This window comes from Bufo gargarizans, chromosome 10 (genome assembly GCF_014858855.1).
Source record: "Bufo gargarizans isolate SCDJY-AF-19 chromosome 10, ASM1485885v1, whole genome shotgun sequence".
In the NCBI taxonomy this organism is placed as follows: Eukaryota; Metazoa; Chordata; class Amphibia; order Anura; family Bufonidae; genus Bufo; species Bufo gargarizans.
In genome coordinates this window covers 24482857-24497494 of record NC_058089.1, presented here as the reverse complement: position 1 = coordinate 24497494, position 14638 = coordinate 24482857, and the positions used below count along the sequence as shown (strand labels likewise).

General features: G+C 44.0%; 1 protein-coding gene across 1 annotated transcript; it reads right to left on the bottom strand.

Moving 5' to 3' along the window:
* Positions 1 to 3149: 3149 nt before the first annotated feature.
* On the bottom strand, positions 3150 to 7500 carry LOC122920012 (glycine-rich cell wall structural protein 2-like). The gene is made up of 2 exons (XM_044269221.1): positions 7443 to 7500; positions 3150 to 3679 (listed from the first exon to the last, which is right to left on the bottom strand). The coding sequence occupies exons 1-2, from the start codon at positions 7498 to 7500 to the stop codon at positions 3150 to 3152; spliced, it is 588 nt and encodes a 195-aa protein (XP_044125156.1).
* Positions 7501 to 14638: the final 7138 nt, after the last annotated feature.

The window sequence follows — 14638 nt, the reverse complement described above, 5'->3', positions numbered from 1 at the left end:
TATCAGCTGTGTATCCACCTGACTTCTCCACAACGCAACTGATGGTCCCAACCCCATTTATAAGGCAAGAAATCCCACTTATTAAACCTGACAGGGCACACCTGTGAAGTGAAAACCATTTCAGGTGACTACCTCTTGAAGCTCATCAAGAGAATGCCAAGAGTGTGCAAAGCAGTAATCAAAGCAAAAGGTGGCTACTTTGAAGAACCTAGAATATCACATATTTTCAGTTGTTTCACACTTTTTTGTTATGTATATAATTCCACATGTGTTAATTCATAGTTTTGATGCCTTCAGTGTGAATCTACAATTTTCATAGTCATGAAAATGAGAAAACTCTTTGAATGAGAAGGTGTGTCCAAACTTTTTGTCTGTACTGTATATAAAATGATTTTGCTTTCATCTCCCTATGGCAGCAAGGGGCTGCCTGAGACAGAGGAGCGTTTGGCCCCTCTGTTTTATGCAGCCCCCTACAAGAGGTAGGCATATCATAACCTGGACGCAATAATTCCTGGCCTTTTTTTTTCTTTTTCTCCACAGTACTGCCAGCAGCACTCGGGCGCCTGAACCAGCTCTTGAAGTGGAACCGGAACCGGCCGCCACCCCCAGCCCTATGCTCAACAGAGGCTCTTCAGTTTCCGTCCAAATTTGAAAGCCCTCTCATGCACATGTTCAGGACAATCCTGGTCCCCTACCGGGTCCCGCTTTTCAACATACCCTCTTGCATTGGAGACAAAATGTGAGGGATATGTTAAATAGCAGGAGATCCAGTAGGGCCCGTCGGGAGGATTATGGTAACCTTGTAGAGATAGTTTCTGATGCTCTAGAAGGTTTTGCAGAAGATATGAAGCGAGTGTTTGATGACTTGGCACATCGCCAGGGGGGGCGGAGGCGACGCGTCAACTCACCGCTCACCAACATTACCTGCAATCCATAAACCCCCTGATGGACCAAATGACGCCCGAGCAGGTGCATGAGTTTAGTGGAGAACGGGTTGTGGGAAATTTTGAACCGCCCCCGGCCCACACCTATCCAAATCCACCACCTACCCCCCATGCCACTTTTTCCAACCATCCGATTCCCGCCATCCATCCCTTTCCCATCCCTCCGAGCATGTGTTAAATCTTCCTTCCTTTTCTTCAACGCCTTCTCCTCCTCACTATGCCGCTCCAACTTCTTTTTAAACTACCTCCTCAACACATGCTCGGGAACATTTCAATTCTGACCCATCCCCACCCCTCAAATACCACCTGCATCTTTTCCTGAGGCCCGTCCTTTTTATCGCTCCACAGAAGATAGGGGGGCTACCACTGCCGGTCCAAGAATGTTCACCCCGCAACGCTCCTCCTCCCGTCGACATTATCAAAAATTATAATTTTTTTATTTATACAATTATTTACACATTTTCTGTTATTTTTTTGTAAAATAAATATTTTTCTTGTACTTTACCGTGTGTGCTTTTTTTATTTCCTGGTTCAGGCTATCATCACCTATGGGCACTCCAGCTGTTGGAAAATTAGAACTCCCAGCAACAAACAACATTGGGTTTATTATAACGCTGGTAGAATCTAAAATTGGTTTCTAGGAGTTTTAATTTCCCAATGCCTATAGTGCCAAAGTTGGCATAATCTTTGATAGTGAACGATGAATAACGGGCTTTCTTATAGCTCCTTATTGATCATATTCCGGCTGATTGGCACATAAACAGGAAAATGCTTGTTTATCAGTCAATCAATTGTAAATCCACATGAACCCTTGTGGGAGTCACGGTACATGTGAATCAGCCTCATCAACAATTCAGATACTAGAGAGCGGAAAATTTAATTTTCGCTCTTTAGCACTGATGAAGCTGTCACATAAAGTATCATCATTATCACAAAGGACAGGAAAGGGAAATGATGCTGTTATGGAATAGAGCCAATGAAGGACCTGCACCCAGCCAAAGAACTCAGCAGTTTAAGCTGCGATGCTCTTCCTTGTCCTGCGCAGGATCACGCAGAACAAGGGATGACAATAACACAGGCTTTAGCTATGTTATAGCAGTTTGACAGGCTATGGCAGGGCTACAGATGGCCCAATAATGCTGGTGATGCAACGGGACTCAGTGATGGACGCACAGATTCATGTTGGCTGACAATAAAAAAAGTAGACGAAAGGTGTTTTAAAAAAAAAATGATTTAGTAAAAAATTACAAAACATTATCCGGCAAACTCACTCTGCCCGCTGTCGAACAAACATGGCTCCAAACTACACTACCTGAGTGGAGGTATACACTTTCAAAGTGGATGGACTCTTTGAGATATACATTTTCTTTCAAAACGGATCCGCTAAACGGAACCAAACGCAATGAACGGATCAGATTTACAGGCGGATCTGCTTGAACGGATCCGTTTAAAAGGCCCCAGTTTGCATCCATTTTGCCATTTTTGAGACGGATCAGTGAAACGCGAGTGTGAAAGAAGCCTAGAGCAGATTGTGATACCTCATAAAATAGTTGTTACTGTATATTTCTGAGATGTCTATTTCATGTTGGCATCATTTTGTAAATGTCATTTTATCTTTTTATAGGACGCTAGAAGGCTTAGAATTTTAGAAGCAATTCTTAAAATTTTGAAGAAAATTTCAAAAACCCACTTTTTAAAGGACCAGTTCAGCTATGAAGTTACTTTCTGGGGCTTACATAGTAGAACCCCCCCCCCCCCCCATAAATGACCCCATTTTAGAAACTACACCCTTCAAGTTATTTAAAACTGAATTTACAAACTTTGTGAACCCTTTAGGTGGTCCACAAGAATGAAAGTTTCCATAGGGAACTATAAACAAGCAATCATTAGATTGCTATTGTCATAGAGTCCAATGCACTAATTAACATTGGGTGTATTGATGCATCTCCCTGTTTTACTATGCTTGTGTGCTCCCTGCTAAAGCACATTATCTATGTGTCAGCGTCCCCTTTGACCCCCATACTCTAATTTATGAACAAATTGAAGAAAATTATCTTTTATTTTAAAAAAGTGACAATAACACTGTAGATATCTTCTATATACAACAGCTGATCCCGATCACCAGGGTTTGTGAAATATAACAGTTCTTTGAACTTCATTGCTCGCCTTCAAGGCATATCTTTATCCTTCATTTTAATTTCCACTTTACATTCCAGATCCCTCTCCTCCATCCTGGCCAATAGGTGATGGTGATGATGGAGCCATGCCAGATCCCTCTCCTCCATCTTGTCCAATAGGTAGTGATGATGAAGAGTCCATGCCAGATCCTTCTACCCCATCCTGGCCAATGGGTAGTGATGATGATGGAGCCATGCCAGATCCCTCTCCTCCATCTTGTCCAATAGGTAGTGATGATGACAAGTCCATGCCAGATCCCTCCCCTCCATCCTGTCCAATAGGTAGTGATGATGAAGAGTCCATGCCAGATCCCTCTCCTCTATCTTGTCCAATAGGTAGTGATGATGATTCGCCAATACCAGATCCTTCTCCCCCATCCTGGCCAATAGGTAGTGATGATGAAGAGTCCATGCCAGATCCTTCTCCCCCATCCTGGCCAATAGGTATGGATGATGAAGAGTCCATGCCAGATCCTTCTCCCCCATCCTGTCCAATAAATGGCAGTTTTGAGGGTTCTCCACCGGATCCCTCTACCTGATCATGGCCAATAAAGATATCTAGAAGAAATAGATAATATGGTTAGAATTGTTATGAGATTTTCCTTATTTACATTTAATCATGCTTCAGTTTCCTTGAAAATACAATAGAGTACTTATTATTAGAGTAATACAGAACCTCTATCAGCTGCTGCAGAACATCTTTTAAAAGAGCAGCAAGAAAATTATTAACATGAAGCTTCTCCTGATGGAGAGTTAAAGCTGTGTGTGGTGTGAGGAGATAGGAAAAGTAATTTTTTTGTAGTCCCAAGGATGTCTACCCCCGGCATGTAATATCGCCGACATTTTACGGCTACTGCAGCACTAAAGCCTGCCCATCAGTATCGGTGACATCTCTGCCTAGCAGTGTAAAAATATAAACAAAAAAGCCCTTTCCCTGCACAATTCAGCTCAGGGCAAGAGAGCATCGGAAAGTGAAACGTTCATATCAGGGGTGCCAGATGGGTGAAAATAGGGGTATGTCCAGGTTCAACTCTGAACCCAGACAACCCCTTTAAGCTTTTATTACACTGACCAATTTTTTATCAGATAATTGATAACGAGCATTTGTATAAACACTCGTTATGATCATCTGGCAGTGTAATACTGCCGACGTTTGCCCAATGAACGAGCAAACGCTCAATCATCGGGCGATCCAAATCTTTTGACATGTTAAAAAATTATCATTTGCAGGCGCCAGATCAAGGTGTCTAATAATGATCTGCCGCCAGCAAACCATTATATAGCGTAGGGATGAGCAATGGCATAGTGATCGTTCTTCCCCATGCTGCAGAGATCACTGCATGTAATAGCAGCGGTCTCCTCCGCTAACGAGCAGGTGATTACCGGGAAAAACGCTTTCCTCCCGACCATCGTCTTCCACATCGAGCTGTGTAATACAGGCTTTACCGACTTCAATAGATATGTGAACATTGATGTAGATGATAGATTCAAAAACTCCAGCCAAGTTGTATTAAGTGAAATTTCTTCTCTCCAGCGGCACTACCGCATGTCTACCTCCCACTGCGCCCACTACTGAGATCTTCTTTACTTCAAGCGGCACTAGTCTGATGAAGGCACGGATGTGCCGAAACGTCACTTTGCCGTAGCAACCACCATTTGTTTGCAAAATAAAACGGAATTTCACTTAATACAACTTGGCTGGAGTTTTTGAATCTATTATCTATAGGGGTGGGAACCCTACTCCAGCGGAAAATCCACTGTGTGCTATAAGGGCTCTGCTTGACATTGATGTAGATGTTGATTTTACAGAAGGTCTCAATGACAAGACTACACTTAAAGGGGTTCTGCACTTTCATTTAACTGATGATCTATCCTCTGGATAGATCATCAGCTTCTGATCGGCCGGGGTCCGACACCCGGGACCCCCGCCGATCAGCTGTTTGAGAAGGCAGCGGCGCTCCAGCAGCGCCACGGCCTTCTCACTGTTTACCGCCGGGCCGCCCGCCCACTGACGTCACGACTAGTATCAACTAGCGTGGGCGGGGCTAAGCTCTGTTCACTTGAATGGAGCTTAGCCGCGCCCACTCTAGTTGATACAAGTCGTGACGTCAGTGGGCGGGCGGCCCGGCGGTAAACAGTGAGAAGGCCGTGGCGCTGCTGGAGCGCCGCTGCCTTCTCAAACAGCTGATCGGCGGGGGTCCCGGGTGTCGGACCCCGGCCGATCAGAAGCTGATGATCTATCCAGAGGATAGATCATCAGTTAAATGAAAGTGAAGAACCCCTTTAAGGCTAGGTTCACATTACCATTTCGTTTTTCATTCTTCTCATCCATCAGAAGAACTGAATAAAAACCTGATCCTTTATTTTAAGCATCCTTTCCGCTGTTATGCTCATGTTGCATCCGTTTTGGCCATTTCCATCTGAGATGCTTTATTGTAGATGGAAAAAAATCCTACACAAAATGGCTAAAATGGAAGCAAAATGTGCATAACTAAGTATAACGGATGCTTAAAATAAAGGATCAGTTTTTTTCTGTTCTTCTAGACGGATCAGAAGAACGGAAAATGAAACGGTGATGTGAACCCGGCCTAATAGAAATAAAAACAAACTTATTGGTGGGTGATTTCACTGTTGAGGAACCATTGAAAGCTCAGATGGCAGAAGACACATGGACGTTTTATGTACCAATTTCATAATTATGAAAAAACGCTCTACAGATCATCTGGTACAGATGGATTATAATAGTGGAAGGTAAGGGTAGGAGACTTACTTGTATCTTCACAGTCTGACGTTGTACAGGAGGTGTCTATGATAACTGTAGGGTAAGAAAATGTAACGACCGGTAAGAATTGACTTCAACATATAGCAAAGAGTAAAGAATAACAGCACAATTACCATACGATAGAATATGAGATATAAGATATAATATATGAGGGGTCATGACCCCCATGCACTTGACTCAGAAGGCAATGGCCCTTTGTAAACAATTTGGACAAAAATGTCAGCACTCCGAAAGTTAAAATAAAAAGGTGCAAGAAGACGGGGGCTGAGACATCTCTGCTCTCTGGGTGGAAAAAGATTTTCTGTTTGGACCTTTTTTTCTTTACTTTTTCCATTAAAGTATTATTATGTTTTTTGCATTTTTTTTTCATTATGCATTATATATGTATCTTTTGTTGTGTTTAAAAAGATTCTGTCACCTCGTTTTAGGTTATAGAGCTGCGGACATTCACAGCTAGATCGCCGCTAGCATGTCCGCAATATACCTGTCCTATAGGGCTGTGTCCTTTTATTGTGTTTAAAAAAGATTTTAGAGATATGTAAATGAGCCGTGTAAGATGCCCAAGGGGCTGTACGAACCTTCCTGGTGCCCAACCACACCCCCCTGTGAAGGAGCCCAGCACCGCCTGCGTCCTCCGAATCTCTTCCTTTCTTCAGATTGCCGCGAGCTTGCGCATGCGCAGTTCCTTCCCTGAGCCTGATGCCAGCACAGGGAAGGAACGCTATACCGGCACTGCCAATGCGGGAAATTACGGCAATCTAACTGTGAAGAAAGGAGGAGATTCGAAGGACGCAGGCGGTGCTGGGCTCCTTCACAGGGGGCACGGCTGGGCACCAGGAAGGTTAGTACAGCTCCTTGGGCACCTTACAAGGCTAATTTACATATCTCTAAAATCTTTTTTAAACACAATAAAAGGACACAGCCCTGTAGGACAGGTATATTGCGGACATGCTAGCGGCGATCTAGCCGTGCATGTCCGCATCTCTATAACCTAAAACGAGGTGACAGAATCCCTTTAAGCTTTAAGGAGGTTATCCCAGTTAGATTAAGTTATCCCTTAACAGGGGATAACTATTAGATCGGTGGGGATCCTACTGCTGGGGCCCCCACCAACCATGACAATAGGGACCCTGTACCCCCTGCAGCCCCCTGAAATGAACACAGCGGCCAGTCGCAGGTATGAAGGTATGATAAATCAGGGCCGATGTTTCCTTTGCATCAGTTCCTAGCCCTGATTTATTATACCTTCATTTCAGAATTCTGGCATCAAAAAGTCACAAAAACAGGGCAAAATTGTGCAACTTTTAGCTTTTTTTACACCACTCACTCCAGTTTTGTAATGTGGGTGGAAAGGTGGGTGTGATTAACTATGTTAATGATAGTTAAATTCCCCCCAATGTGTCTACAAGATATATATATATATATATATAAAGTACATATGAACACCCCAGCATCACAAATAACTAAGACATAAGTCATGTCCTATTACTAATAGTTACTAGGCCAAGAATGAAATAAATAAGTAGGAAATCGTCTTACCTGGAGCTGAGAGGATCTTGGTGAAGCAGCAGAAGGCGAGCAGGGTGGTGAAGTGCATTGTCTTGTCTATATCTGTACCAGCACAGAAAAGTCAAGTGTGAAGACAAGTCAGGCAAGCCTTTATATAGGAGGCCAGTCCTATTGTATGGAGAGGGCTGGTCACTTTTAAGGAAGGTCTTCTCCTCCATTGGTTATCACAGTCCAAACTAAACAAACTTTTTTAGCCAGTCAGGCGTCAGATAGTCACTGAACCTTTTGTCTTTAGGTCAAATACGAAAGATACATCTTTGGTGCATGGTCATCACTTCCAATAATGGGAGATATTGGTACTGCCCCAGGTGCCCTTTCAAGGAGGAAACATCTTATCACCTGTTTTGGGAGTGCCCCTTTGCGCAGGGCCTGTTGGATGCTCTGGAACATGAACTCAAAGACTCTGTGCCCAGGAACAGCTTGCAACGCTCTTCAGTGCTGTATGGACTATTTCCTGGGATTCATACCGTTGAGGACATCCAGGAGGCCTGGCGCCTTATGAACTGCTTTAATGACGCTATATGGCTTTCCAGGAACCGGCTCGTACTCAGGAGGGAGAACATGTCGGTCCTGGAATGCCGCAGGCTTATCTGCGGGATTACATCTTGGACGTCGACGACGAAGAAGAGGACTAAACCCCTCTCCCCCCATTTGTTTCTGTCTTCTCAATAAGGCCTCATGCACACGACAGTATTTTTTCACGGTCCGCAAAACGGGGTTCCGTTGTTCCGTGATCCGTGTCCGTTTTTTCTTCCTTGTGTCTTCCTTGATTTTTGGAGGATCACAAGACCAGAAAATTGAAAAAATATCAAGTCAAGTTTGCCTTGAAAATGATAGAAAAAAACCAGACACGGATCACGGACGCGGATGACAATCTTGTGTGCCTCCGTGTTTTTTCATTAACTTGAATGGGTCCGCGAACCGTTGTCCGTCAAAAAAATAGGACAGGTCCTATTTTTTTGACGGACAGGAAACACGGATGTGGATGAGAAACGGTGCATTTTTCCGAGTTTTCGCGGAACAACGGACACGGATGCACACAACGGACGTGTGTATGAGGCCTTAGGCAGAGGACATGTGCTTTCAATCACAAACCTTCCAACAAAGCATTTAGACAGTGATGAGCGGAGGGGGGCTTCCTTCATCACTGTCTAAATGCTTTGTTGGAAGCTTTGTGATTGAATAGGTATGCTAGTGTAGCATGCATGGTGATGTACAGTGTAGGCTGGCCTGTGCGTTACATAACAATGCCATGTTCACAAAGACGACTGTAAGTAATTTACTAAGTGCTGCCTCGTGGCCTGCGCTGCGTCGCAGTACTAAGTATGTATGTATGACGATTGATTGTAATAAAGGGGTTTTTTAATAAAAAAATGGGAGCTATTGGGGGGCGTTCAAGTTATTGGTGAATCAGTTGATATTCTGACATCAATGCCAAGAATATCTATCTATCTGTTGTCCATCTACTCTATCTATCTATTGTCTATCTATCTAATTTGCATAAAATAGACAGCACTCAGTCCGTATATATGTCTATCTATTATCTATCTATTATCTAAAACTTTATCTCCAATCTGGAGATATGTTACATAAGGGGGTGATCATTGGTGTGCACTGACATTACAGTGACATCTGTACTAAAATAACATTTTGTTGCACTAATGTCGCGCGACAATTTTTATAATGGCAGTCTATGGTGTCGCACTGCAACATGCGACATGCTGCGACGCAACAGTCGCAGAAAATCCATTCGAGATGGATTTTTCTGCGACTGTTGCGTCGCAGTCGCAGCATGTCGCATGTTGCAGTGCGACACCATAGACTGCCATTATAAAAATTGTCGTGCGACATTAGTGCAACAAAATGTTGCACGACAAATGTTGTGCCCTATCTGTCGCGCGACAAATGTCGTTGTGTAGACCTAGCCTAAGGGCCTGTGTACGCACCGCACCCCAGGGCAGCCGATGTGTAAACCAAGCAGGTATTTTAAGTGCTAATGATACTCAGTAGGGAAAACTAAGGACACATACATTTCATTAGTAAATCCGGCCTCAGGGTTAAAAGAAAAAAAAATCCTGTGCTTTTAAAAAAAAATTTAGGAATATTTCCCACAATATGGATAAAATGGAAAATTGCAGTATAACAAAATATCTACTTAGTAGTGACCAAGAAAAGGGTTGAAGCATTGATCAATATCGCAGGACGGGGGATGAATCGGATGAATTTTTCAGCCTAATAACATCCGTGAATCGTGTGCTGTCAGTGGTCTCCACCGAGCGCTCACGTACCCAATGCTTGTATTAACATCAGTGGTTTTCCACGGATCGTGGGTCCATCACAGAAGCACGCTCTATATTTGCCTATGATTACAGATCCCGCACACTCATTAAAGTTTACGGGTCCATGGAGACCACAGACATGACACGGGTGCCATACTGTATGTGGTTTTCATTGATCATTGTTAGGAAATGCTCTGGAAATTAATTTCCAGCCTAGCAGTGTCAATGGAATTCAGATGACATACGGAGGGCAAAAAACGGACACACGGATCAAGCACGGATCCTTCGCGGATGAACCACTGTCCACTCACCATCTTGTCAGGGATGTCATCATGGAGACGGACATTACAAAACATTGTAGGTGTATTTGAGGTTAGTTCTTAGATTAGAGTCGTTATAATATAGCATATGGCGCACAGTATTAATAAATTTGGACACAATTTCAATGTAGGCGCACCTATCTAAGTGAAAGTACATCTGGGCGATGTCTGGCGTGAAATTATCTACTCTGGAATACCGACCATCTGTTAACTTCTGAAACCGTTTTTGCAGCCATTTTCTGTCCGTCTGGCCATTTTTAATGTCCGTTTTTAAATGGATGATTTCAACTGGCTTTTTTTTGTTTTTATTCCATCCATTGCAGTGCCCCCAGTATATGTAATATCACTCATAATGACATCAAATTCTCCCCCCCATAGTGCCACCAGTATGATTAATACCCCGTTAGAGACCTCCTGTGACAGGTCTCATGCGGCGTGATGATGTTGTCATGCCGCCTGTGACACCCTGCGCAGGAGGTCGAGATGATGTCATTGCAACCATCTTGCACTGTTACACTGCCTTAGGGCTCATCCACGCGACCGTATGTATTTTGTGGTCTGCAAAAGACGGATCCGCGAAAAATACAGATGACGTCTGTGTGCATTCCGTATTTTGCGGAAAAGAATAGCAGGCCCCTAATAGAACAGTACTATCCTTGTCCGTTATGTGGACAATAATAGGACATGTTCTAATTTTTTTGCTCAACGGAAATACGGACATATGGAAATGGAATGCACACAGAGTAACTTTAATTTTTTTGGGGCGGACACATTAAAATGAATGGTTTTAGGCGTCCAGGGCAACTGCCCCCCTCGCCTGCTTTGCCGCTGAACACGGCCGACTTCTTTTCAAACGATAACGGGTCTATCATCATTCGGCTAAAACGATCATTCGATGTTCAAGAACGTTCGTTTTGGTTGAAATCCTCCATTTTGATCAACTTTCGGCTAATGCGTATGGCCACCTTAAAGGGGTTGTCTCACTTCAGCAAACGGCATGCACGCTTACTTGGTTGTTCTCAGGACTTCCATAGAAGCGAATGGAGCATGCTGGGAGTTGTAGTTTTACCACAGCTGGAGTGCTGGAGGTTGCTGACCACTGATGTAGAGAAAGTTAATACAATGTATTGTGATTGTCCATATTGCCTCATTTTTCCGTCACATCATACACTGCTTGTATCCAGGGGTTACGACCACCCTGTAATCTAGCAGCGGTGGTCGTGGTTGTACGCTACAGCAAAAAGTGCCGGCCTCTCTGGTGCCCAGGACAGTGGGAGCTCACAGGCGCCAAGCACAGCAGCTCTCGTCCCGGCCACCTCGTATCTGCGCTGCAGCCGTGACCGTAACCGCCGGAAATGAAGAATGTATAATGCGATGGAAAACTGAATCCAACCAGCAACGGAGACAATATAGACAATCACAATACATTAGTAAGTGCCTTGTATTAACTCTCTCTACATCAGGGATCAGAAACCTCCGGTGAAACTACAGCTCCCAGCATGTTCCATTAGCTTCTATGGAAGTCCTGAGAACCACCAAGCAAGTATGCATGCTAGGAGTAGTAGTTTCATCACAGCTGTTTCAGAGGTCTACATGATAAATGCCATTTGCTGACCTGAGACGTCCCCTTAAAGCGTCCTTGATAATTTCACCTCTCCCCGGACATCGCCTCCTCATCATAATGAGAGGTAGCCATTGATAAGTAGGAGACACTGAGGGAGACGACAATCAGAAGACAAAGGATTATCACCTCATCTAATCTGCATCTGAAATGGGGTCTTGTGTGCGGTGGTCTTCAGACTAAATAAATGTGCGATCCTTGTGTTTGCCGGGTTGCTGTCACACCGAGAGAAGACTCACTTTTAATTGATAATAGACAATCCAGCATTGTGCAAGGAAGAAAGGAAGGGGCGCAAATCTGCTTACAGAAAAAGACCCCTCGGGGGCGGCAATTTGCAATAAATGACTTCAGAGATGATTATGATTAGAGATGAGCGAAGTATGCAAAACTTAGATTCGGCTGCCTTGCAGAATTTTACAAAAAAATGTGGTTTGTGGCGAATTACTTAGTCACAAAGCACATTTCTTTGTAAGCAGTGGGTGCAATGACAGGGAGCAGCGACTCCGCACCCCCCCCCAATCATTGTACCCCTCAGATGCCGCGTTCACCTAGAAACCCAGAGGAGCGTTGCTTGGCCTACAATACTCCTCGCACATACTAGGCGCTCTCCATAGTGAGTACCCACCAGACAACGCATATATTTTCCCAAGAAACCCAGAGCAGCATACTAGTCTCTCTCTCTATGCTGTGTCCACTCAATTGGACATTAAACAAATTTCCATAAACTGGCTCATCTCTACTGGCTACGAATTATGGCATTCATTCTTACTTGTGTGATAGTTCAACAGCAATAAAAGTCCCATATTTACTAATGGGATTTGTGATCATCCGTATTCTTTGCGGATCCGTTTTTTTTGCGGACCGCAAAATACATACGGTCGTGTGCATGAGGCCTTAAGGAGATTGTTTTCTCATGGCAAGCTGATGGTTGCTAAGAGATGTTGTTTGTAAACCTTCAGTTTTTTATCACGCGCGTGAAAAACGCATCAAAACGCATTGCACCTGCACGGAAAAAACTGAACAACTGAATGCAATCGCAGACAGAACTGACTGAACTTGCTTGCAAAATAGTGCGAGTTTCACTGAACGCACCCTGAACGCATCCTGAGCCAATCCGTCACGCCCGTGTGAAAGAGGCCTAACTCTGGGTTCACACCTGAGCGTTTCTGAGACGCGCGTTTTACGCGCGTATTTGTCGCGTGTTTTTATGCGTGGTTTTTGCAATACGCGCGTTTGTGTGATTGACTGCAGTGTTGTCCAATGAGTCTATGGGCCAAAACACGAGACAAACGCCCAAAAAAAAGCTCAAGAACTTGTTTATGCGTAGGGCGTTTTACAGCGCGTTCAAACGCGCTGTAAAACGCTCAAGTGTGAACCAGGGCCATAGGGAAGCATTGGTTTTCATGTGTTGAGCGTTTTACAGCGCTTTGAACGCGCTGTAAAACGCTCAGGTGTGAACTTAGGGTAAAGGACCAATACAATGTATACTCTTTTCAGAATTCACACCTGGTTTTGGCTTCCAAAACTGCATCGGGAAACCTGACCGTGTGGTCATACTGTAAAAGCAGACATCAACAATGTTTCTTCTACGAGGGGGCGGCTTCTTCATTTTAGACATCGAAGTCTCCGTTTTGGACATAAGGGGACCCTACAAAAAAGAAGTATTGTATCCTGATGTCCCTGCGCACTGCATTCCCTGCCTGAGGAGATCTGTGAGTAGCTTCAAATTATCCCTATTATAGACATTTATCTATACAAGCCAATTGATCTATAGGCCCCAGGCAGGTAAATACACAGATGTAATAGGGCCCTATAGCAAATTTTAGCATAGACCACCCTTCCTCCCCCAGTTTCTCAATACGAGTGTGACAATCACCCCCAGGCAAAGCAGACTTCTGACATATTTATGGATATTTTTTATTAAGCAGAAGAAATTTTTATTTAAAATAATTAAGAAGTCTTCTTTTACCTCAACCACGTTATCCGACTTCTATGTAAAAAAAAAGTGTACCAGGTGCTTAATAAATATGGCGCTCATTCTAAATAGTACATTTCTCAATGTATTCAGACCTGACAACAGGCAAATTACTTTGATAAATCTCCTGCTTTCCTTCTATTTTAAAACTGGCCGCCTGCAGCCACCACTAGGGGGAGCTCGGCGTATGGGCATTTATACAGATACAATTTACTGAAAGCTGAAATAATCTCTTTGCATTGAAAGCCGCCCCTAAGGGTAGCTGCATGAAAATGCAGTGTTTTTACAATGTGTAGAGGAAAAATTATTTTTACATTGCGAAGAGGAAAAAGTAGTTCAGTGCTAGGACCCCCCTCCTCCCCATGCCCAATAGCAGTTGCGTGGTCTGCTTACATTCAAGATACGCCAAGAATGAAGTTCTGAAAACTGAGCTCTCCTTTCTCCAATTATTTTAGGTATAAATATTGTGTGAAATTGGTGTGAAACTCAACTATATACACAGCCAAGTCACATTATTATTGAGCACCAGCTGATATCCAGAGTAACCGTCGTGTACAGCATGGACAGCAGCTAGACGGGCCGGGAGTGACTCAGTAAGGTCCTGGTAGGTTGTCACAGGTATCTGGAGCCATAATGACTGCAGTGCATCCCCCAGCTGCTGGAGGACCCATAGAGCGAACATGACGATTGAGGTGGTCCCACAGATGCTCAGTTCGGTTCAAGTCTGGGGAATTAGGAGGCCATGGTAGTACTTGGAAGTCTTGGTCATGCTCTTCCAACCAACGTTGGACATTTCTAGCCGTGTGAGATGTCGCATTGTCTTGCTGGAAAATCCCGTCTACCCCAGGGAAGACAATTAGCATTTATGGGTGTACATGATCTACAAGGATGGATTCATACCCAAATTGTGGAGAGTACCTTCCACATGGGCGAATGGCCCAGAGAATAACAGCAGCAACGTTTCGACAATA